Source organism: Oreochromis aureus, linkage group 14, assembly GCF_013358895.1.
Source record: "Oreochromis aureus strain Israel breed Guangdong linkage group 14, ZZ_aureus, whole genome shotgun sequence".
Classification (NCBI taxonomy): domain Eukaryota; kingdom Metazoa; phylum Chordata; class Actinopteri; order Cichliformes; family Cichlidae; genus Oreochromis; species Oreochromis aureus.
Window position 1 is genome coordinate 15,234,767 of NC_052955.1, and position 24,631 is coordinate 15,259,397.

Sequence of the window (24,631 nt, forward strand, 5' to 3'; positions counted from 1 at the left end):
TGGACGATAGCTTGAGGGAAATACAGGGGCTCTGCCTGATTTTAGCAGTGATTTTACAAGTTTCATGTTGGCAAAATTCATATTTGGTGGTACTCTGCCATTTTCCTTGATTTCCTGCAACATTCTGTGGAATACTGGTGCCAGAATTGTCCAGAATTCTTTGTAGAATTCTGCTGGAAAGCTATCTGGACCTGGAGCCTTATTATTGGGCATACTTATCAGGGCTTTCTGGAGTTCACCTGGTGTCAGTGGCGAATCCAGTGCATTGCTTGACTGTCTAGTTATTATGGAAGGGTTACATTGTCAAGAAACTGATCAATTTCATTTTTAGATGGGTTTATTTGTGGTGAGTATAAAGTTTCATAGAAATCCCTAAAAATGTTGTTTATTATTTCAGGGCCATATATTATGTTCCCAGATAAATGTTCAACAGCACATATAGTTGTTTTTTCTTTATTTATTTTTAACTGGTTAGCTAAGAATCGACTGGATTTGTTACTGTGTTCAAAATTTTGCAAACAAAGTCTTTGTAGTAGGAACTGTTGTTTTTTTATTAATGATTTCTGTCACGGTTTGCCAGGGCAAACGTGGGGATGTGGGGGAATTTGACCCAAAAGCTGGACTCTTTAGTGAAGACAGTGCGTTTATTTACAGTGAGGTAAATAACAGATGCACACACTCCCGTGTGTGTGCTCCCCTCTGACGTCCGTGCTCGTGCTCCCCGCTGTCGTGTTCCTGCACAGCTTGTGCGTGCTGTCCTTCTGGTCCCTCGTTCCACCTGCAGGACAATAACAGAAGCAGCCGTCAACACTGACCCCCGCGGGCATACACGATCAGCACTACCATACACTGATACACACTAACTTGGGATGTAACGCAATGATCCCACGCCAGTGGGAGCTCCAACACTCTCCCAAATAGCTCCCCCAACGAGCCCTGATCAGCAGCAGGTGTGTGGCAGGGACCTCAGGTGTGGCCAATCCTCCAGCAGGGCCACACCCATCAGGCCTGCAAGTGCCTGTCCTCCATCCTACAGCCACACCCGCAGACACACACATATACACACCCACACCCTGCCTATACATATAACATGTCGAACACAGATAAGACGGCATCGTGCAGAAAACACACACATCACAAAATAATAATAATAATTATAATAATTATAGTCCACACTGCTCACGGACCCCGAGTCCCCGGAACCGGGTCCGTGACAATTTCATTTAATTCGAGTTTTGTTTTGCATATTTTTGTCCAGTATTTCCTAATCTTGGTGGGACACGTAGGCTTCTTCTAATGATTTAATGTTTTTTTTTTTCTAGTTCCTGAATATTTTTCTTTTCTTCTTTCGTTTTATGTGTTGAAAAAGAAATTTTTTTACCTTTCATCACAGCTTTTCCTGCTTCCCAGAGAACAGATGCTGATGTTCCAGGAGTGTCATTATCGTCTAAATATAAAGTCTACTCTTTTTTTTTTAAATATTTAGTAAATTCTTCATCTTTGAGCAGTGATGTATTAAATCTGCGGTTTTTACTTGGCGGAATGTTCCTCTTATGTATTAGTGTTAGAGATACAGGAGCATGATTGCTGACAGCTATAGGGTGTATGTCAGTGTCTGAAATGTCACTCAACAGTGAGCTGCTGACTAGTATAAAGTATATTTCTTATGGTTGAGGTGAAGGAAATGCCATGTGTCGCAAAGTCCGAAATCGTTGACATGCTGTTCAACTATATTTGTGGACTTTTGTGTATTAAAATTGCTACTCTCCTTTGCCTAGAGTTATAACAGGCTGACAACGCATTTGGAAACTCGGGTGTTTTAAGTTAAACTTTTGCTGTGACAGGCCTATGAGCCTCCTGTAACAAAACAACATCTGCCTGTAGTATTTTAAGCTCGTTAAATATCTGTAACCTCTTCTCTCTAAACAATAATAATGACTGAAACTAGTCCACTGAATGAACAATGGACTATGAGGTCAGTTCCTAGATCATTAATATGTAAATTATCGATGATCAGTGGTCATGACAATTGAGTACCAAATGACAAATGAGTACCATTCATAGAGAGTTGGGGAATCGCTGCAATCATAGCATTGTAACATGGTGAAAGATGTACCCTTAGGCCCCCTCCACGGTTCAGAGATGGTCTTTCCCTTTTCACGTAAATGCCCTCCTTGACTCTCTGATCAAACCAGCGTACCTCCCTGTCCATGATGTATACATCCTCATCATTTAAAGAGTGGCCACTGGCCTGCAGGTGTAAATAGACTCCAGAGTCGTTAGCTCTTAGCAGTTCGCTCTTCTGTGTTGTGCCATCTGCTTAGCCAAAGGTTGTTTGGTTTCCCCGATGTATAAATCATGACAACCCTCCTGGCACTTAACAGCATATACTATATTACTCTGTTTGTGTCGGGGAACCAGATCCTTGAGGTGGACGAATTTTTGGCGCAGCGTGTTTTGGTGTTTAAAAGCCACAGAGATGTGGCGTTTAGAAAAAAATTGTCTCAACTGTTCCAATACCCCTGACACATAGGCAGCAGGTGTCCTTCTCTCTGGATTGCTTGGGGCTTTCCAGTTCAGATAACCACATTTACTCAGGACCTTCTTGATATGATGATCTTCTGCTTCCCTGGCTGCTGTGTCTTTGGGGATGGTGTTCGCTCTGTGTTGTAGCATCTTGATGACATCCAGTTTGTGCTCCAGTGGATGATGAGAGTCAAACCTTCTTTATGACCTGTATGCATAGATTCAGGATACACATCAACAGTTAAATGTCCACCATTGCTGATGGAAATCTCACAGTGTAAGAAGGCTAACCTGCCTCTTTTCATATCCTCGCGGTTCCAAGAGCAAACACACTTGGTCGGTGCTGACAGTGGTCCTGTTGCTAAGATCTCTTACGAACTACCTTCACTGATTCAGTGACTAGAACAAGAGTGAAGAGTGACGTAACATCATACGAGACCATTGTGTCATCTGCCTCCATAATGACATCTCTCACCTTCTCTCACCTTCCAAGGTGTTTTGGATGCAGTGTTCAGAACTGCCTACCAACGGGGTTGAGGACCAAAGCCAGAAACTTTGAGATGTTACGCTGAATAAATGTTCAGTTTTGGGTATTTGAAAATAAACTTTTTGGTGATTTCTTTACCTGGATAATTGAGCATGCATCAAGACAAACACTGATGTTAGCGTCTTGCTAACAATTGTGCATTTAGTTTTAAGCTAAGATGTGTAGAGCATCTAGGTATAGGTTCTAGTAGTTCCGAAACACCATGAAACTAAACATGTCGAGTTTTCCAGCCTACTACAATGACAGCTTCATACAACCAACTCAGCATTCAAACTCCCCACATCCCTTGGTATACTGTCAAAGTTATGCAGGAGATAGTAATCTAAAATGATGTAGAAAGAGGCCTTAGGCCATACAGATGTTAATAGCACACCCTCAGTGTCTATTTAGGTACACAGTATGTCTCTTGATCATTATTTCCATAGTCATTTGCAACCTTTCTGCAAAATCCACCACCATCTGTTTTCCTGCATTTCTCTCCTTAATATCTTATCTGTCCAACACATCTTTAGCTTCTCTATTCCTTTCAACTACAAACCCATCAACATTTGCTCCATTGACAAATCTCTCCCCCATGGGGACAATCTCTATCACTACATCCAAGTCATTACATTATTCCTCTCACTCTCTTACTGATAGCCAAAATTTTCAGGTAAAATTTGATCAGTTTTGACAGCAAAGATATCCTAATTTGTTTTTGCCTGACATTTGATGATGTTTCACAGAAGTGACATAAATACACAAAAATTAAATGTCTTTTTTTTTTTTTTTTTAATTTTATACTGCTATAGAAGTGCTCTAATTTTTTATAGATTTAGGATGTTCTGGATCAATAGATAATTAATAAATGATCCATTTATTAATGTGAGACAAGCTATTTATACATTCTAAATATATCAGTTTTTTTAAGTTATTCAAACTAATTATGAAAGGATTTTTGGCCTGGGTAACAGAAGTCACCAAACCATACTTGGACAGCATAGAATATGATTAATATCTGAGGGTTTTGAAAAAACTATTTGGTAAGAGCATGTACTTGAGAAGATGAAAAAAACAAGAAAAAGATTTCTCCAAAGACTTATATAAACCAGGAAAAAGAAACGTACGCCCATATACACAAGCTGGATGTCAGACAGAGATGGAAAGAGCAGCTGTTTTAATTGGTCTGGTATTGGCTGCGTATCTGACTGAAACAACCAGGTCTACAGGGGCTTGGGCTGGTACGGTAGTATCATCTATGAAATGCAAGCTGCAAGGAAGCACTCGTTTGCCTGCATTTTCAAAGGACGGGGACTTAGTTATTGGTGGTGCTTTTTCCCTTCATGCCTACACACACACAGTTTACAATGACTACACCATCATACCCGAGCCTGTGAAATGCAAAGGAAGGTCAGTACTGGGGGGAAGAGGGTGCTCAAAACATGTTGGACTGTCTAAAAATAAAACTATTTTCACATGTTTTATGTTCTGTAGTATTACATTGCTCTTGTGTGGTGCTGAAAAAAATCAACAAGAAAAGTATTCTAATAGTCAGTCATTTATATTCTTGGAAATAATAGTTGTATTTTGAAAACAGAAATCATATTGTTAAACAACAATTTTATAAAAATTGAACGGCAGATGACAAGCCTTTGCATATTTATTTGTACATTTCCTGTGATCTTGTGATAATGATAATCATTTCTGCTGAATTTAACTGGTCAGACAATGTGTTGAAGTACCCTTATAAAATGAAGTCATTATTTGGCCATGGTCAAAACCCAAAACTCCTACAATTTTTTCTTGTGACATTTAACCTAAGTCTGTAGTTTAATTTCTAACAGTGAGTTGACTTTCTGCAGCATTATCACCAGTGAACTGCAGTCATTACGTGCAATGGTCTTTGCCATAGAAGAGATTAACAACAGCACAGAGCTGCTGCCCGGAATCAGGCTCGGGTATCAGATCTATGACTCATGTGCATCAGTGGCTGTGGCAGTGCATGTGGCATTTCAGTTTCTAAATAGCTTTGACCCTGTGTTTTCCATGAATAACATTTGCTCACAATCTGGTATGGTGATGGCTGTTGTTGGGGACTCTGGGTCTACAACATCCATCAGTTTTTCACAAGTCATCAGGTCCTTTAACATTCCCCAAGTAAATGTTTTCAATTTCTGTCAATTTTTGTATTTAAATTAAGCATGTGCATGATATTTGATTTTGCGGTTCTTTTACAGTTACACTGTTTTATTTCTTTTGGTTTAGGTGAGCCACTTTTCAACATGTGCATGCTTGTCTGACAAGCAGCAGTACCCAAGTTTCTTCAGAACAATTCCCAGTGACCAGTTTCAAGCTGAAGCACTAGCCAAGCTAGTGAAACACTTTGGCTGGACTTGGATAGGTGCTGTTCGGTCAGATTCGGATTATGGAAATAAGGGCATGGCTTCTTTTCTCCAAGCAGCACAGAAAGAGGGGATCTGTGTGGAATACTCTGTATCTTTCTATCGGACACACCCACAGAGCAGAATTCAAAAAGTAGCAGATGTTATCCGCAGGTGTCCTCATCACAGATATTTATTGTGCATTGACTTGTTTAATTATCTCTAAAATAAACATTTGATGATGTGAAGACACATAAAAACATCTTTCTAATGCACTATGTTGTCTGTCAAGGTCTACAGCTATGGTTGTTGTGGCATTTGCAGCTTTAGGAGACATGAAGATCCTGTTGGAGGAGCTATCACGTGAGCCCTCCCCACCCCGCCAGTGGATAGGCAGTGAGTCATGGATAACATACTCAGAATTAACAAGATTCCATTTATGTGCTGGGGCCATTGGATTTGCGATTCCGAAGTCAGTAATTCCAGGTCTCCAAGACTTCTTGTTGAATCTGTCTCCCTCTGAAGTGGCAGCTTCTCAAATACTTACTGAGTTTTGGGAAGGTTCGTTCAACTGCACACTGAAAAACAGTAAGGAATGTTTCTAGGTTTAAATGATCCTGTCAAACTTCTGGTGTTACAAGGTGCACTGTTGATCTATGAGCTGAGCAGTTTTCAATTAAATATTAATGGTAGCAATGAAATATGAGATAGGTGGCTCTCTGCAAATATTGATACTTATGATAACTTTTCTATGGAACTTGGAAAGAAATGTGTCTGCACTTCCAGATGCATTTCTTTCCAAGCTCCTTAGACAACGCTGACCTAGATGACGGAGAACCTTCACAGACTTATGATGACTTCTAATTCAATTGAAGTTTATGTGACTTAGTTTTGGTGTTACAGAGTTTACATATCTATAAATTTTTAATCTATTGAGATAATGAATCACTGTGGTAACGTAATTTGTAAGTACATAAAAGAGATCTGAGACTAGTTTGAATTTCAGACGTTAAAATTTCAGGTTTGTCTTTGTTTATTTTTAGATACTGCTGCAGACAAGAAGGTATGTGATGGAAAAGAAGACATAGACAGTCTCCATAATCAGTACACTGACACATCTCAGCTCAGAATTACTAACATGGTGTACAAAGCTGTGTATGCAATAGCACATGCCATTCATAATGCAATGTGTCGAGGAACAAATGTCACAGCTAAGTGTGACACATTAACTAAGTTGCAGTCCAAACAGGTCAGAAGAAATAAATATCTTAATGGCAGTTTCCCTCATCACCTGTAATATAACTTGAATTAAATTATGTATTAATATTGATTATTGCACTTTTGTATCTATTTCCTTTCTCTCCCACCCTCTTGCTTTATTCATTTTTACAGGTTTTAACTGAACTGAAGAAAGTAAATTTTTCCCAAAATGGATATGATGTGTCATTTAATGTTAATGGGGATCCTGTGGCTATTTATGACTTGGTAAACTGGCAGAAAAGTGGGAGTGGCATCATTGAGATAGTAACTGTAGGGCTGTATGATGCATCACTACGAGTGGGCCACGAACTTTGGATTAACAGAAACATAACCTGGTTGGAGGATAGCAGAAAAGTAATGACTCAAAGGATGAGAATCTGACTCTACTGAACAAGATCATTTATATTTATTATACCACCTTTGTGTGTTGACAGGTGCCAGTGTCAGTGTGCAGTGACAGTTGTCCTCCAGGAACTCGTAAAGTACTGCAGAAAGGAAAACCCATCTGCTGCTATGACTGTATAGCATGTCCTGAGGGAGAGATCAGTAATACATCAGGTAAAATCAAATGTTTCTCTAAGCATTTAAAATGGTTTTACACTTCCCAGAAGTCTCTCATTCTTTTTTCTTTATTCAGATTCAGCTGATTGTCTAGGCTGCCACACAGAATTCTGGCCTAATGCAAAGAGAGACACTTGTATCCGGAAGCCTGTAGAATTTCTTTCCTTTCAAGGCATCCTAGGAATTATCCTGGCTACATTCTCAGTTCTTGGTGCCTTTCTGTCTATTATCACGGCGGCTATATTCTTTCATCACAGGACATCTCCAATTGTCAGGGCCAACAACTCTGAGCTGAGCTTCCTGCTGCTCATCTCACTGACTCTGTGTTTCTTATGTTCATTAACTTTCATTGGAGCACCATCTGAGTGGTCCTGCATGCTGCGTCACACTGCGTTTGGCATCACCTTTGTGCTCTGTATTTCCTGTGTACTTGGGAAAACTATAGTGGTTTTAATGGCTTTTAAAGCGACACTTCCAGATAGTAATGTGATGAAATGGTTTGGTCCTCCACAACAAAGAATGACTGTTGTGTGTTTCACCTTTATTCAAGTTTTAATATGTTCTTTTTGGTTAGTATTCAGCCCTCCCTTTCCAATAAAAAATCTAACCACATACAAGGAGAAAATCATATTGGAATGTGCATTAGGCTCTGCTGTTGGCTTCTGGGCTGTGCTTGGTTACATAGGCCTGCTTGCTGCCTTTTGCTTTGTTTTAGCTGTCTTAGCCCGCAAATTACCTGATAATTTCAATGAAGCCAAGCTTATCACTTTCAGCATGTTGATATTCTGTGCAGTGTGGATCACCTTTATCCCAGCATATGTCAGCTCTCCTGGGAAATTTACAGTGGTTGTGGAGATTTTTGCCATTCTGGCCTCCAGCTTTGGGCTAATAATATTTATATTTGCTCCAAAGTGTTTTATCATATTGTTTAAGCCTGAGAAGAACACCAAGAAATATTTAATGAACAAAAATCAGTCATAGTACATTAACAATCTGAAAATGGTGAATATTCCATTCGCAAACTGAAATTGTGCACCTGTAAAGTTTTTTTTTTTTTTGCTAAGTTCAAATTCATATGTCATTTAGTTTTTTTGTAATTATTTACTGTATGAATATTTATTTGAGAGTTAATCACATAAATAAATGTAAAGTCATATTTAACACTCAGTGTGTGGTTCTGAGTTATATCTCAGTGGCCTGATACAATTTCTTCTAGCAGTTTGATTTCTTCTACCATTTCATTTTGTATCAAACACTAAATCATACTCTGTCATTGTGGGGGTTTTCTTAAATTTACAGAAGCAAACAGATAATGTTGGTTGGGTACTGTAATTGTTTAGCTTTTATAAAGTACACTGTAAGATTAATATGCTTACCCAGATTAGCAGTGACCCATCATCAAACCAGTCATGGTGACCAATGTTACAGGCATACAACATTCTCCATGGTTTCTTCAAACCCTTTCACATTTATTACATGTACTCATATAATAATCATTACATGACCTCATCTATGAAATGCACAGGACGCCAATGGTAGACCAGACAATTCTAGCATTCTATAACAAATACCAAGTGGGCTCCACGATGCTGAGCCGTGAGTACTGGGCCCAGTACATTATATCAGGCCCTTAGGCCACCATTATTAAGTCTGCTTCTGAATATTTGGTGAGAAACATTCATAGCAGTGGTCTGCTGGAGGTAATTTTGTAGGGTGCTGCCAATGCTCATCCGGTTCCTTACTGCACACAAAAACATATAACGGTCTTGATGATGGGTTAAGGACCATAATCGCTTCCTGTGTGCAATAAGCTCTCTTAGAGTAACTGTTTGTCTCCTGGAATCACCTGTTATTTAGACTGTCTTCAGAAATACAACAAACTTTCTTCAAATGCAGGTATTGATGTGCCATCCTGAAAGGGTAGGATTACCTGTGAAACCTCTGTAGGGTCCAGGTATCACTTCATGCTACCAGTAGTGACAGTGACCCTAGCAAAGGCAAAAAAAAAAAAAGTGAGAAAGAAAAGCATTCAGAAAGAGAATTGAGGAAATGTCAGTGGCAATCACCTGTAAAACCATTCCTATTTTGCGGGTTGAATAATTGTTCACTCAAGTGAGGAGAATATCATTGTAAGGCAGTGTCAACTGACAATGTAGCAAAAAGTCTTGCTCTATGGCCTCCTTGACTTTTGAGTAATGCTAGAGCTGCACTCCAGTTCTCTTGCTATACCTTTCTTCTGATTGGCTTAAGTACCTTAAACCAATCTATAAGACTCTTTCATTAGCTTAATAGTGCTTGTCAGTTGTGGTGTCAGGGTTGATGCATCTGATTAAGGGTTGACTGCCATGAAAGGCACCAAGCACCACACCAACTCCATATAGCCACTTTAGCAATATACCACCAGATGTTGATCAGTTAAAAGCTCAGCTCCTCTCTTTATCCAGGCCACTAATTTTATACATAAAAGTAAATTGAATTAAAAAAATTGAATTAATAATTATAATAATACCTTTACATTTATATGAGGTGGTTTATATGGGGTGAGGCTCTAGTAACCCTTCCAGTGGACAGGCATTAAGAGGGAGTTACTCCTAGGGGTATCCTGAATTTCCCTTGAAACACCCTACCAAAGGCATTTTCCCTTGACAGTGTGGTTTGTTATCAGAGCTCTGTGTTTTGTTGATTGGGAAGGGGACAGGAGCAGAGTTTCTGGTGGTCTGATCCCTGACTGAACAATTTGGCTTTAGGATCAGGGAACATTACATTTTGATGGAGAAGCAGCCTGAGCTGGTGCATGCGGTTGAGAAGTAACCAGCTAGTTATAATCAGGGTTGCTTCAACACTATGGCTCGATTCTGGAGCCAGTCTCCTGAAGAGGCGCTGGACTCTGTACTCTCAGTGAGATGCACTGAGCAGTAGTGGATATTGTTTTATTCCCGTCATTGATCATTGATTGAAGAAAATAAGAGCACCCCTAGGTTTCTCTTCAGCATTGTAGCCAGGCTAACAAGAAGTCAGAGGCTGTTGAGCAAACCATTCCTTTTACGTTAACTAGTAATGACTTCATGAACTTCTTCACAAATACAATTTTAACCATTAGAGAAAAAATGACTCATAATCATCTCATAGATGTAACATTATCTACAGCTACTTTCAGTACCATTGATATTCATTTAGAGTCTTTCTCCAGTTGAGCTTTCTGAGTCAACATCAGTAATTATTTCCTTTGAACCATCAACGTGTCTTTTTGACCCATTCCTAAAAGACAGCTTAAAGAAGTTCTACCATTAATCAGTGCTTCAATCTTAAATATGATTAACCTAACTATATAAATATTTAAAAAATTGTGTATGTTTCTGTTTTGTGTCCTGTGTACTGTTTGTTTGTATATGTGTCTTTTTGGCTGCTGTTACAACCAAATTTCCCCTTGTGGGACAATTAAAGGATTATTCTATTCTATTCTATTCTATTCTATTCTATTCTATTCTATTCTATTCTATAATAATTGACTATTTACCACAGACCTTCAAGCTGGCAGCAGTTAAACCAATACATAAAAAGCCATCTCTTGACCCAACTTTGCACCTGGGCACACGAGCATCCGCAGTGTAAGAAAATAATGCAACATTAACTAAAGTGGAATCTGTTTATTATGAGCTAACTAAGATTAAAACAGCTATCAAAGAAGGAGTGGAATGTCATGAGAACAGAGAAGCACCTGAGCTGCCATTTTAGTGAGGTTAAGAAACACATAAAAATCCCAAATATGCAACATTTCCTCCCACTGCTTTGAAAGCAGACTAATGAATGACTTTTGTGCTCTAAATTTTAAATCCTTTATGTTACTACAGATAGTAGTTACAGAGTAAAGACAATGTTAGTAGTAGTAATGGTTACGCGGTACAGTTATATAATAAATCCCAACAATTCCAGAATTTTCTTCCCATTTACACTTCCCCAAAAATATATTTAAATTATTAATACTATTATATTTTTCTGTCTTAGGCATACCAGCAGAAGATCTTGTGTGATAATAATGTTTTTCTCCAAAAACAACTGGTGCAAAACCAAAAATATACACGAAAAATATGCACTCTTTCCATTCTAAATTAATCTGAAGTTCATAATTTGTCGTAGCCGATTATTATGAGGGAAATCTTGGGCCCAATCAAAACCATACTGTGTAGACTTAGAATGACAACACTATGTAAAGGTTAATCCACGACCACATGTCCTTAAAAAGATGACAAACCCCCTTTGTCTGAAGACCTATATAATCAATGAAAAAAATGTGTGCCCATATACCAACAATTTTAGATGGAAATGGAGATAGCAGCTCTTGTAATTGGTCGGGCATTGCCTGTGTGTTTGTTTCACCTCAACTCAGCTGTTGCCTTTGCAGTGTGTCTAGATGGTATGAGACAAATGACTAGACATATAGGAGCTCGAGCTGGTACGACGACATCCTCTCTTAACTGCAAGCTGCAGGGAAGCACTCGTCTACCTGCATTTTCAAAGGATGGGGACTTTGTTATTGGTGGTGATTTTTCCCTTCACGTCTACATGAACACAGTTTACAGTGATTACACCAGCATGCCTGAGCCTGCAAAATGCAAAGGAAGGTTAGTAAGTAAGAAGGTCAGTAATGGGAAGAAGAAGGTGCTAAAAATATGTTGGACTGGATAAGGAGAGAAATGTTTTCATGTATGTTATGTTCTATGGAACTACATTGATTCTGTGTAGTGTTAAAAAATGTAAAAAAAATAGTCATTTATTTTTCATAAAAAATTTGTTGTATTTTAAAAAACAGAATTTATACAAATGTAAAGAAAAATGCATTTAAATGTATTATATTTAAAAGGAAATGAAAAGACTTAATTTGTTTAAATTATCCTGTTATTGTTGGGGGTTTTTTTTACATTTAACTGAAACTAAATCGACAGTCTATATTCTAACAGTGATACAACTATTTGCAGCCTTTTCACCAGTGAACTGCAATCATCACGTGCAATGGTTTTTGCTATAGAAGAGATTAACAACAGCACAGAACTGCTGCCCGGAATCAGGCTCGGGTATCAGATCTATGACTCATGTGGATCGGTACCTGTAGCAGTGCATATGGCATTTCAGTTTCTAAATAGCTTCGACCCTGTGTTTTCCATGGATAACAATTGCTCACATTCTGGTATGGTGATGGCTGTTGTTGGTGGCTCTGGGTCTACACCATCCATCAGTTTGTCAAAAGTCATCAGGTCCTTTAACATTCCCCAAGTAAATGTTTTCAATTTCTGTCAGTTTTTGTATTTAAAATATGTATGTGCATGATATTTGATTTTGCAGCTGTTTCAAAATGGTGTTTTATTTCATTTGGTTTAGGTGAGCCACTTTTCGACATGTGCATGCTTGTCTGACAAGCAGCAGTACCCAAATTTTTTCAGAACAATTCCCAGTGACCAGTTTCAAGCTGAAGCAATGGCCAAGCTGGTAAAACACTTTGGCTGGACTTGGATAGGTGCTGTTCGGTCAGATTCGGATTATGGAAATAACGGCATGGCTTCATTTCTAAAAGCAGCACAGAAAGAGGGGATCTGTGTGGAATACTCTCTATCTTTCTATCGAACATACCCACAGAGCAGAATTCAGAAAGTAGCAGATGTTATCCGCAGGTGTCCTCATCACAGATATTTATTCTGCAAATATTAGTCTTACTGTCTAAATTACATTTTTTCATGCAGTTACACTTTAAAATGCTTCTAATGCTCAATACTAATACTGTCTGTCAAGGTCTACAGCCATGGTTGTTGTGGCACTTCTGTCTTTAGGGGACATGAGGGCACTGTTGGAGGAGCTATCACATGAGCCTTCCCCACCCCGCCAGTGGATAGGCAGTGAATCGTGGGTAACCAACCCAGAATTGATGAGGTTCAGTTTCTGTGCTGGGGCCATTGGATTTGGGATTCCGAAGTCTATAATCCCAGGTCTCAGAGACTTCCTGTTGAATCTGTCTCCCTCACAAGTGGCTTCTTCTCAAATACTTACTGAGTTCTGGGAGGATGCATTCAACTGCACACTGACCAAAAGTAAGACATTTTTCTTGGTTTAAATTATCTTGTCAACTGCTGATGTTACAAAGTCAGATGTTGCTTCATTGGTTGACCTATTTTAATTGAAAAGTTATTAATGGTGACCAAGTGTGAGGTGAAAATACAGGTGTAACTCGAAAAACTAGAATATCGTGCAAAAGTTAATTTATTTCAGTAATTCAACTTAAAAGGTGAAAGTGAAACTTAAAACCTTTATTGGTTTTAAGTTTGATTATTATGGCTTACACCTTATGAAAACCCGAAATTCAAAAGCTCAGAAAATTAGGATATTGTGAAAAGGTTCAATATTGTAGGCTTAAAGTGTTAATCTCTAATCAGCTAATTAATTCAAAACACCTGCAAAGGGTTCCTGAGCCTTAATCTCTCAGTCTGGTTCAGTTTGAATCCCAATCATGGGGGAAGACTGCTGACCTGACAGTTGTGCAGAAAATCATCATTGACATCCTTCACACAGAGGGGAAAGCCTCAAAAAGTCATTGCAAAAGAAGTTGGATGTTCCCAAAGTGCTGTATCAAAGGGAAGGGAAAAGTGTGGAAGAAAATGGTGCACAAACAGCAGGGATGACTACAGCCTGGAGACGACTGTCAGGAAAAAGACCATTCAAAAGTGTTAGTTAGTTAGTTAGTGCATCAAGAGCCACCATACAAAGACAGATCCTGGACATGGGCTTCAAATGTCGTGTTCCTCTTTGCAAGCTGCTCCTGAACAACAGATGTCAGAAGCATCTTACCTGGGCCAAAGAAAAAAAAAACTGGTCTGCTGCTAAGTGGTCCCAAGTCCTCTTTCTGATAACAGGAAATTTTGCATCTGAGTTTGTGCTGAGGCTTTTATCTTTACACTGTTCCTGCAGCAGGGCCTCAAGGCTGGTCCAAACCTCTTCTCGCTCTCCTCCTTGCAAGACACTTTAAATCCTTAAAGCGTGGCCAAGCACAGTATCAGATATCTTGAGCCACAGATGGTTGAGGGTAGCTACACATTGTGATGGTAGTCTTAAATTTCACCATGTAGTTTGAGTCATCATCGGAGACCTCCATGGTGTGATGCAGGTGGCAGAAAACAGATAAACCCCTGAACATGAGACATATGTCTCGCCTCCAAGAATCTCAGTCACAAGCCTGTAGTAGACAGTTCAAGAAACTAATTATTAATCTACACAATAACTGTCAAATATAGTGCTTTTTGAAGAAATAGTAACAAAAAGTTTAAAAATAGTTTAATTTACTCGCATGGCTCAAGGACACTCGTCAGCTTTTGGAGTTTTACCAGCTCTGATGGAGTTAAAATGACTAGCTTGTGCTTTTGTTTAGCTGTTGCCCCAGTCTTGTTTGCTCCTGGTGTAGTTCCTCCATATTAGCAGGGCTGTCTGTAAGGCGTCTAATTTCACTTGCTTTTCAGTGTCATAAAACTGTTGAATTTTACTTGAAATAGTCTTTTGGCATGGCAGCTGGAAAGTTGGATCACCTGACGCTAAGTGTAGTATATTTTCTAACACCCTATCTTCTACCACTGATAGTGGTTTACAGTCTAGAGCAATTAATTTTGCGAGAGAATTTGTTCTGTAGTTTGAAGTTCACACTGTTAAAACAAGAAACAGAGACTAAGGCTACGTTCACACTGCAGGTCTTAATTCTCAATTCCGATTTTTTGATCAAATCCAATTTTTTTTGTCTGGTTGTTCACACTACAAATAAAATGTGACAGCAAACACGCTCTAGTGTGAATGGTTCACGGCCCTCAAAGCGGCCCGCATGCGCAAAAGAAGACGTCACACACAACGCGCTCTGTTTATGGAAGTAAAAATGGCAGCTACAGGGCTAGTAGCTATTGTTTCAGCAGTCTATCAATTTCTGCACAGTCGTAACCGACAGAATTAATTAGAGAAAGAAGGACACTGAGAAAACGGAGAGCCAGTGCTTTAACAATGGCCGTGTTTGGAGCAGTGGCTGCCACCTCCGTGCAGAGGTATATATGGACACGGAGTCGTTTGTCTTCTCCGGCACTGATAATTGGCGTCTGTCTTGTGTCAGTGACGTAAAAGATGGATTTAATGCAACATGACCATTCAAACAGCAGTCGCCAGATATGTATCGGATTCAGTACCACATACGAAAGTGACCTAGATCGGATGTGAAAATATCGGATTTGTGCTGTTCAAACTGTCATACCACAATCGGATATGGGTCGCATAGGGTCAAAAAATTCGGATTTGATGCGCTTTTGTCTGCAGTGTGAACGTAGCCTAAGGGTTGTCCAGGGTTGACATAGCATCTTGTTGCTGTGTCATCTTAAATTGGCCATGTGTAGTTTGAGTCATCATCGGAGACCTCCATGATGATATAGAGCTTTTTGAATAAGGTAGTCATGGTAAACTACTTTATTCTTCCTCAGCCAATCAGCAGCAATCATGTGATTGTTTGCCTCCCCCCCAGCTCCCGGTAAGATGAAGACAGCTTCAACCGTCTGTGTGCTGAAAAATAGTAACGCATTCACACCGCATTTTCTTGTTAGTAATGGTAACGGCATTGTAGGATAGAAAATGCAATTAGCTAGATTACTGTTATATCCTATACTAATTATTCTTGGTAGGATTATTTTCTGTTGTTTATTTTATTTTTATTTTACCCTTTTAGAAATATGTTAGGGTTTCATGGTACCAACATAATTTGCAACACAGCTGAGATCTAGTTTAACATTCACATCTGCTCTATCTTTTTGTGATTTTAGATGCCACTGCAAAGAAGAAAGTATGTGATGGAAATGAAGACATACAGAATCTGCAAAACCAGTACACTGACACATCACAACTCAGAGTTACTAACATGGTGTACAAGGCCGTGTATGCAGTAGCACATGCCATCCATAATGCAGTGTGTCAGGAAATAAATGGCACTGCAAAGTGTGACAAGTTAACCAAATTAGAGTCCAAACAGGTCAGAAGAAATAAATATGCTGATGCCAGTGTCTTTCATCAACTGCAATATAAGTTGATATGTAATATTAATATTTGTTATTGAAATATTGTATCATTTTTTTCCTTTCCTGTCCCATTATACCTAATTTCATCTTTTCAGATTTTAATTGAGCTGAAGAAAGTAAATTTTTCCCGAAATGGCTATGACGTGTCATTTGATGCTAATGGGGATCCTGTGGCTATTTATGAACTGGTTAACTGGCAGAAAAGTGAAAACGGCATGACTCAGATAGTGACTGTAGGGCTGTATGATGCATCACGGCCCGTGGGCCAGGAGTTCCAGATCGACAAAAACATTACCTGGATGGAGGGTAGCATGAAAGTAAGCATTCAAATTTTAGTAAACAATGATTACATCTGCATAGTAAATATTTACATTTATTCTGCAACTTTTATGCCTTTGACAGGTACCAGTGTCAGTGTGCAGTGACAGTTGTCCTCCAGGAACTCGTAAAGTGTTGCAGAAAGGAAAACCCATCTGCTGCTATGACTGTACAGCATGCCCTGAGGGGGAGATCAGTAATAGCACAGGTAAAGAGAAATGACTGCCATGCATTTAAAATGTTTCATTGTGTATATATGAATATGAATATCAAGAAAATTTTGTGTTTATTTGTTTTTTATCCAGATTCGACTGATTGTTTACCTTGTCAAAAAGAATTCTGGCCTAACAAAAAGAGAGACACTTGTATCCCTAAGCCTGTAGAGTATCTTTCCTTTCAAGACCTCCTAGGAATTATCCTGGCTACATTCTCAGTTCTTGGTGCCTGTCTGACCATCGTAATTGCAGCTGTATTCTTTTGTCACAGGAAAACTCCAATTGTCAGAGCCAACAACTCTGAGCTGAGTTTCCTGCTGCTCATCTCACTGACTCTGTGTTTCTTATGTTCATTAACTTTCATTGGAGCACCATCTGAGTGGTCCTGCATGCTGCGTCACACTGCGTTTGGGATCACCTTTGTACTCTGTATCTCCTGTGTACTTGGGAAAACTATAGTGGTTTTAATGGCTTTTAAAGCGACACTTCCAGGTAGTAATGTGATGAAATGGTTTGGTCCTCCACAGCAAAGAATGACTGTTGTGTCTTTCACCTTTATTCAAATTTTAATATGTACTATTTGGTTGGTAATGAGCCCTCCATTCCCAATTAAAAATCTAACCACATACAAGGAGAAAATCATATTGGAATGTGCATTAGGTTCTGCTGCTGGCTTCTGGGCTGTGCTTGGATACTTAGGTCTACTTGCTGCCTTTTGCTTTGTTTTAGCTGTCTTAGCCCGCAAATTACCTGATAATTTCAATGAAGCCAAGCTTATCACCTTCAGCATGTTGATATTCTGTACTGTCTGGATCACATTTATCCCAGCATATGTCAGCTCCCCTGGGAAATTCACTGTAGTTGTGGAGATTTTTGCAATTCTGGCCTCCAGCTTTGGTCTAATAATGTGTATATTTGCTCCAAAGTGTTTTATGATATTGTTTAAGCCTGAGAAGAACACCAAGAAATATTTAATGAACAAAAATCAGTCATAGTATATCAGAGCATCTTGTACTTGCAATTACTGCAACATTAAGCTAGAATTGTACAAATTCAATGCAAAACGAAAAGTTTTCAATTTTTTTTTACATTTCAAAAATCTCTTTATTTACAACTTTTTTCTGTTAAATAGCTTCAATTTTTAATTTTAAAAATAAGCTTTTTAAAATTATTTTTTTATTTGTTTTTTTCAAGCCAATAATATTTAATTTGGAGTAAAGTAAATAAACAGAAAATCATCTTTCACAATAACACTACATGATTCCGAGTTATTTTTCAATAATTTTCAATTCCCCCAACCCCCGTCCAGAAAACTGGACACTCCTGGACCAGACAAAATTCCAAGTAGCGTTTTCAAAGCGTGTGCCTGCGAGCTGGCAGATGACTTCACAGACATTTTTAACCTTTCCCTGCTCCAGTCTGCTGTCCCAAAATATTTTAAGAGGACCACCATCATCCCTGTCCCTAAGAAAACTAATGTGAGCTGCCTAAATGACTATCGCCCAGTAGCACTCGCCTCCTTTGCCATGAAGTGCTTTGAGCGCATAGTCAAAGCTCACATCACATTCTTACTTCCTGCTTGATCTACTTGATCCGCTCCAGTTTGCCTACAGGCCCAACAGATCTACAGATGTTGCACTTCACACTGCCCTCTCTCACCTGGACCAGAAAAACACATATGTGCGGATGCTGTTCATCGACTATAGCTCCGCTTTCAACACCATCATACCATCCAGACTCGTCATGAAACTCCGCGACCTGAACATCAGCTCCTCCCTGTGCAGCTGGATCCTGGACTTCCTGACAGACAGACCTCAGGTGGTTTGGATCGGCAGCAACACCTCATCCACACTCTCACTCAGCACAGGTGCCCCCCAGGGATGTGTGCTCAGCCCCCTGCTGTACACCCTGTTCACCCACGACTGTACAGCAACACACAGCTCCAACACCATCATCAAATTTGCAGACGACACCACCATCATTGGCTGCATTTCTGATGGAGATGAGACGGCATACAGGGCAGAGGTGAGAGCCCTGACATCATGGTGCCGCGACAACAACCTGCTGCTTAACATCAGCAAAACCAAGGAGCTCATCGTGGATTACAGGAGACTGCAGAGAGGAGGCCACACCCCCATCCACATTGAAGGAGCAGAGGTGGAGAGAGTGAGCAACTTCAGATTCCTGGGAATCAACATCAGCGAGGATCTGAGCTGGTCAAACCATGTTGGTGTGATCACAAAAGCAGCAAGACAGCGGCTCTTCTTCCTGTGGCACCTGAGAAGAGTCGGCATGAACCCCAGAATACTTACAAACTTTTATCGATGCACCATTGAAAGTATTCTGACTGGCTGCATCACCACCTGCTACGGCAGCTGTAATGCTCTGGACCGCAAAGCTCTGCAGAGGGCGGTGAGATCAACACAGCGCATCACCAGGACTGAACTGCCAGCCATGCCAGATCTCTACAGACAGCGCTGCATGAGGAAGACACAGCGGGTCCTCTCTGATCCCAGCCACCCCAGCCACAGACTCTTCACACTCCTGCCGTCAGGCAAGCGGTTCAGGAGCATCCAGACCCGCACTACCAGACACAGGGACAGTTTTTACCCACAAGCCATCAGACTTTTGAACTGCTGACATTCCATACACACCACTACACACTCACTACAATTACAGGACTCTGCACACTGTCACTTCCACAAATGCTACTTAAATGCTCATTGCACAACTTTTTACAACCTGCAAATACTCTTGCACAAACTTGTAAATATCAACTTGTCTTATATGTAAATACCAACTAAATTCTCTAATATTTAATACTTTTTTCCTCTCCTTTTTAGTATTATTATTATTATTATTATTATTATTATTATTATTATTATTACTACAACTGCTAATTTATGTATTTTCTGTTATTTTCTTCTGTATATAACTGCACACTCTCTATACGCTCATGTAAAGCTTAGGAGCACAAGCCAAAGAATTTCATTATGGATAAATGTGGCTACACTGTTTATCTGTACATGACAATAAAACTTGAAACTTGAAACATGAGGTATAATGACTGTCTTTATGGGGTAATATAAGGAGCTTGGAAAGAAATTAACTAGACTTCTTTGAGTTTTTTGAAGGCGTTTCATCTCTCATCCAAGAAGCTTCTTCAGTTCTAAATCAAATGGTGGAGTCCCAGATATTTAATTCCTAGTGGGAGTTGTCCCTTAACAAGGTCGTTGATCCACTATTGATCATGTGCCTCACCACATGCACCAATGTGTGAAAAGGGCATGGGTCATTATGAGCAGATGTTTCAGATGAAATCAATGTGAGACCTTGCCTCACCCTATTATGTGACCCACAGAGAGCATATGACCGAAGATGTGAACTGCATTGTTGGTACCTACAGTGCAGTTTTGAGATCTCTTTCCAGGCGCGTCAAACCCCATTCAGATCTTGCATCAGGTGATCTCAATGACTCATGGACCTTCTGAAGATGGTCTTCTGTCCACCTTCATTTTTTCTTTTTTTTAAAAAAAAGTTGAGTAGACTTTCTAAAAATCATCAAACCATCAAACAATTACTGTAAAGTTGTAATATTGTACAGTTAAATAGATTTTAGAAGGATGTTTGCATTTATACATCTTAATTTGCAATCAGAGTGTGTTTATTGAGACACAGAATTTTCTTTTTTGCTCATGAATATGTCATTTGAAAACTGTGACTTTAAGAGTTAAATCATCATTCAGCCTGTATAGCTACTTATGAGCTATTTACGGTTGATTTATGATTGGAATATTTGTATTGAGAAAATAGTGGGGCTGTCAACGTTAACACAGTAATGGGTATTCATCTGTCATCACGATTAACGTGATTAATGTTTTCATCTGGAGCACAGAATGACTCAAAATCCCTGAAATGTCATTGTCAACACAATGTACAAAGAGGGGACCTGGGTTCCTGTTGTTACTTACTACTGATACTCCCTTTTTTGCTTGTATTATGAAATGTGCATTAAAATAGACTATATGACAATAAACCACACGCAAGGAGGTCAATTAAAACTCCACTTTAGTGACTGATTAGTTCCAAAACACAAAAGAAAAATAAGTAAAATTAACAAAGTTTGTTGAGCAGTGATAAAGTATTTAACATCAACTCAAACCAAATAATTAAATAATAATGTGGGCCTACACACTCTCACCAACAAACACACACCTTAACTGCAACAGTCTTTCTCTGTTAACAAACACCTTGTTGCAGGCCTGAGTCGTGGCTCGGGTGCACTGGGACCTAAAACAACATGGCCGCTTCACTTGTTGCCAAGCAGTAAAATAAAAAGCATGTGCACACAACAGTACTCACGGCTTCAGGGAGTTCAAGGGGATCGTTGGGGAAACTGGGTCAAGGCCACCAGCAGGGCACGGCAGCAGCAGAACTCACAGTTGCTGTATCCACGTGTTCCCACGTTAACACATAAATTCAACACAAGAGCAGAAGAGACCTCTCTGGCACGCTAGCAAGATGTCCGTCTCCTCCTACTGAATCACATAACCCAGCTAAATGCCAATTTACAAGCTATTACATTCAGTCTTAGCAATATTAGCATTAACTTAATACATAAGAACAGAGCAGGACATGAGCTAAGCAAACATGCTAGGTTAAGCTAGTGGCTACGCTAGCGATCAAACTAGCGGCTATGCTAGCAGCTAATTGCAGTTAGCGGTTAGCCCCTTTTACAGAGTAACTTAAGGCACAAGTGTCTGTGAAGGTTCTCAGTCATCCAGGTCATCATAGTCTAAGGAGCTAGGAAAGAACAGCGTCTGGACTTCTTTAAGTTGCTTGAAGACATGTCACCTCTCATTAGAGAAGCTTCTTCAGTTCTAGGGTCAAATGGTGGAGAGTCCAAGATTTAAGCACTGTGGGAGCGTCCCCCCAAGAGGGACAATGGACCCCCTAATGAGCCTCTACCTAATCACACTAGCCCAGGTGTGAAAATGGGTGTAGGTCACAATCAGCCAAGGTTTTGGGTGAGCTCATTGTGAAACCTAGCCCCACCCTATCATGTGATTTCCTGAGATAAAATGGCCCAGGATGTGAGTGGGCGTTAAGGTGTCTGGGAAGGGATCTCAACACTGGATTATAGATGGCAGACAGTTGGTGTCGTAAGCCACCACCTCTGTTCAAAGATGGTCATTCACAGTGGACATAGATGGCTTCTTTCACTCCTCTTTCAAACCACCTGTCTTCTCTGTCCAAACTGTGAACATTGGCATGCTCGAAAGAGTGACCTTTGTCCTTTAGATGCAGATGGTCTTGTCCCGTGGAGGTGGCTCTTCTATGTTGTGCCATGCATTTAAGAAGTTGCTGTTTGGTCTCTCCAATGTAGCATTCCTTGCTACACTGTACAGCATACACTTCACTGTTACATTTGTGTTTAGGAGTTTTATCTTTGGGATGAACCAGTATTTTTCTGAGTGTGTTGCTGGGTTTGACACAAACTGAGATGTCGTGCTTGGAGAAGACTCTCCTGAGTTTCTTCCGATACACTGGTTTCATAGGGGATGACAATGCCATTACATTTGTCTTTCTGATCCTCCCTAGTTGGCGTCTGATCTTCTTTTCTGTGCATCTTCACTGACTTGATGAGAGCCCAATTAGGATAACCACGTTTTAAGACCATCCTTTACATGTGTGTGTTCCCTCTTTTTCCCTTCAGTTTTAGAGGGAACATTTTCTGCCCAGTGTTGTAGGGTCCTGATTACTCCAAGTTTGTGTTCCAGAGGGTGATGGGAGTCAAAGAGGAGGTACTGGTCTGTGTGTGTGGGCTTTCGGTAAACTTCAAAGTTGAGGTTTCCATTCCCTTCAATGCGCATGGTACAGTCCAGGAATGGCAAACAGTTAACCTTTGTGTCTTCCCTGGTGAACTTGATGTTTTTATCCACAGCTTTAATGTGAGCAGTGAAGGATTTCACTTCTTGGGTTTTGATTTTGACCCAGGTGTCGTCCATATATCTGTACCAGTAACCTCAACTAGGTACTCCCCTTTAAAAGAGCCAAGAGCCTTCCTTTCTACTTCCTCCATAAAGGTTGGCTACAATAGGTGACACCGGGGAGCCCATGGTACATCCATGTTTTTGTCTGTAAAAACCCTCGTTGTATATGAAATATGTGGTGTTAAGGCAGAGGTCTAACAGTGTGCAAATCTGATCGGGGGTGAAGTTGGTTCTGTCTTCCAAGGCGCTGTCTTCCTGTAGTCGTTTTCTGAGTGTCTCCACTGCCTCTGTTTTAGGTATACAAGTGAAGAGAGAGACTACATCAAAGGACACCATAGTTTCATCTGGCTCAAGTGAAAGTTTCTGGACCTTGTCGATGAAGTTGGTGGAGTTTTTGATGTAATGTGGGGTGTTCCCCACCAGGGGTGCTAGGATGGCAGCAAGGTGTTTCAAAATGTTGTAAGTGGCTGAGTTTATGCTGATAACAATGGGTCTGAGTGGGACCCCTTCTTTGTGGATCTTAGGAAGTCTGTAAATATAGGGTATTGCATCCCCTGGGGCACAAGTGTTAAACAAAATTCACATTTACCTCATGGTAGGTAGAGTACAGCAGTTTTCCACTCCAGTCAATTGACTGTCTACCTAAAAAAATAAGTTTGTCGCCTTTCTATGAACTCTGCGTCCACACGACACTGTTACTCATCTCTTCTCTCTCTCTTCCTGCAGTGTGCAGTTGGCTCCCCAGTTACTCCAACCCCCTCTACCCGAGACTACTTAAGCGTTGGCTGGAGCTGTAGTACATACCAATGACATTATAAAAAATAATGACATATGCAACCCGTTCATGTGTTACGCCTGTCGTTGCGTTGTGTTCTGGCGTGAAAGTAAGAGGCTGGAGACAGCACTGGGTCTTTGGCCCTTTACTGTACATCTGCAACACAGAAATACGGATCTGATCTGTGTGTGTCTCGCGCCTGCGAGGACACCTCTCCTCCGGACATGCTGAAAGGAGCTGTGCCTGCAGCTTCATTAAGACTACAATAATTAAATACAATAAATTGTTTTAAAACATTAACTTAAGCTCTCAAAAACAAAAAGCACAAAATAAATAATATGTCACTGAAAAATCATCAAAAAAATCTCAGTCTTCCCCGTTGTTTAGATGTGTTTTAAAACATTACTCTAGAACAGCGGTCCCCAGCCCCCGGGCCGGTCCGTGAGTCGTTTGGTTACCGGGCCATGAGATTTGAGGCTTGGTTGTGAAATTTATGGTTTTCAGGGTTTTTATCATTATTTTTGTATTGTTTTTATTGTTCACTCTGTCTCCCTGGGTCTTTTCGCGTGTGTTATGAATAAATCTTCTTCATTTTGGCACCAGTACTGGTTTTATTTTGCTATTTATCCGCAACACCTTAAAAATATTGTCGGACATAAACCAGTCCGTGGCACAAAAAAGGTTGGGGACCACTGCTCTAGAATACCTTGAGGGTTTCCTCAAAGTCCTCCAAGTGCTGGACGAACATATGTTTAAAATATAACTTGGTCAAGTAGTGATCACGACTAGAAAAGTGCAATTACCTAACGCGTCTATCTGCTAGTACTGCTAGTACTGCAAGCACAAGCATGCACAGTGTAAGAAAATAATGCAACATTAAGTAAAGTGGAATCCGTTTATTATGAGCTAACTAAGATTAAAACAGCTATCAAAGAAGGAGTGGAATGTCATGAGAACAGAGAAGCACCTGAGCTGCCATTTTAGTGAGGTTAAGAA

The 24,631-nt window shown here is 40.0% G+C and overlaps 2 protein-coding genes across 2 annotated transcripts; both read left to right on the forward strand.

Moving 5' to 3' along the window:
- Positions 1-4,310: 4,310 nt before the first annotated feature.
- LOC116311318 (extracellular calcium-sensing receptor-like) lies at positions 4,311-8,235 on the forward strand. The gene is made up of 8 exons (XM_039622360.1): positions 4,311-4,462; positions 4,915-5,209; positions 5,318-5,607; positions 5,726-6,021; positions 6,477-6,682; positions 6,826-7,047; positions 7,128-7,251; positions 7,337-8,235. Exons 1-8 carry the CDS (start codon positions 4,311-4,313, stop codon positions 8,233-8,235), a joined length of 2,484 nt encoding a protein of 827 aa, XP_039478294.1.
- Positions 8,236-11,802: 3,567 nt separating this feature from the next.
- LOC116311317 (extracellular calcium-sensing receptor-like) lies at positions 11,803-17,862 on the forward strand. The gene is made up of 8 exons (XM_039622361.1): positions 11,803-11,876; positions 12,231-12,525; positions 12,631-12,920; positions 13,039-13,334; positions 16,083-16,288; positions 16,430-16,651; positions 16,737-16,860; positions 16,958-17,862. The coding sequence occupies exons 1-8, from the start codon at positions 11,818-11,820 to the stop codon at positions 17,860-17,862; spliced, it is 2,397 nt and encodes a 798-aa protein (XP_039478295.1). The 5' UTR covers positions 11,803-11,817.
- Positions 17,863-24,631: the final 6,769 nt, after the last annotated feature.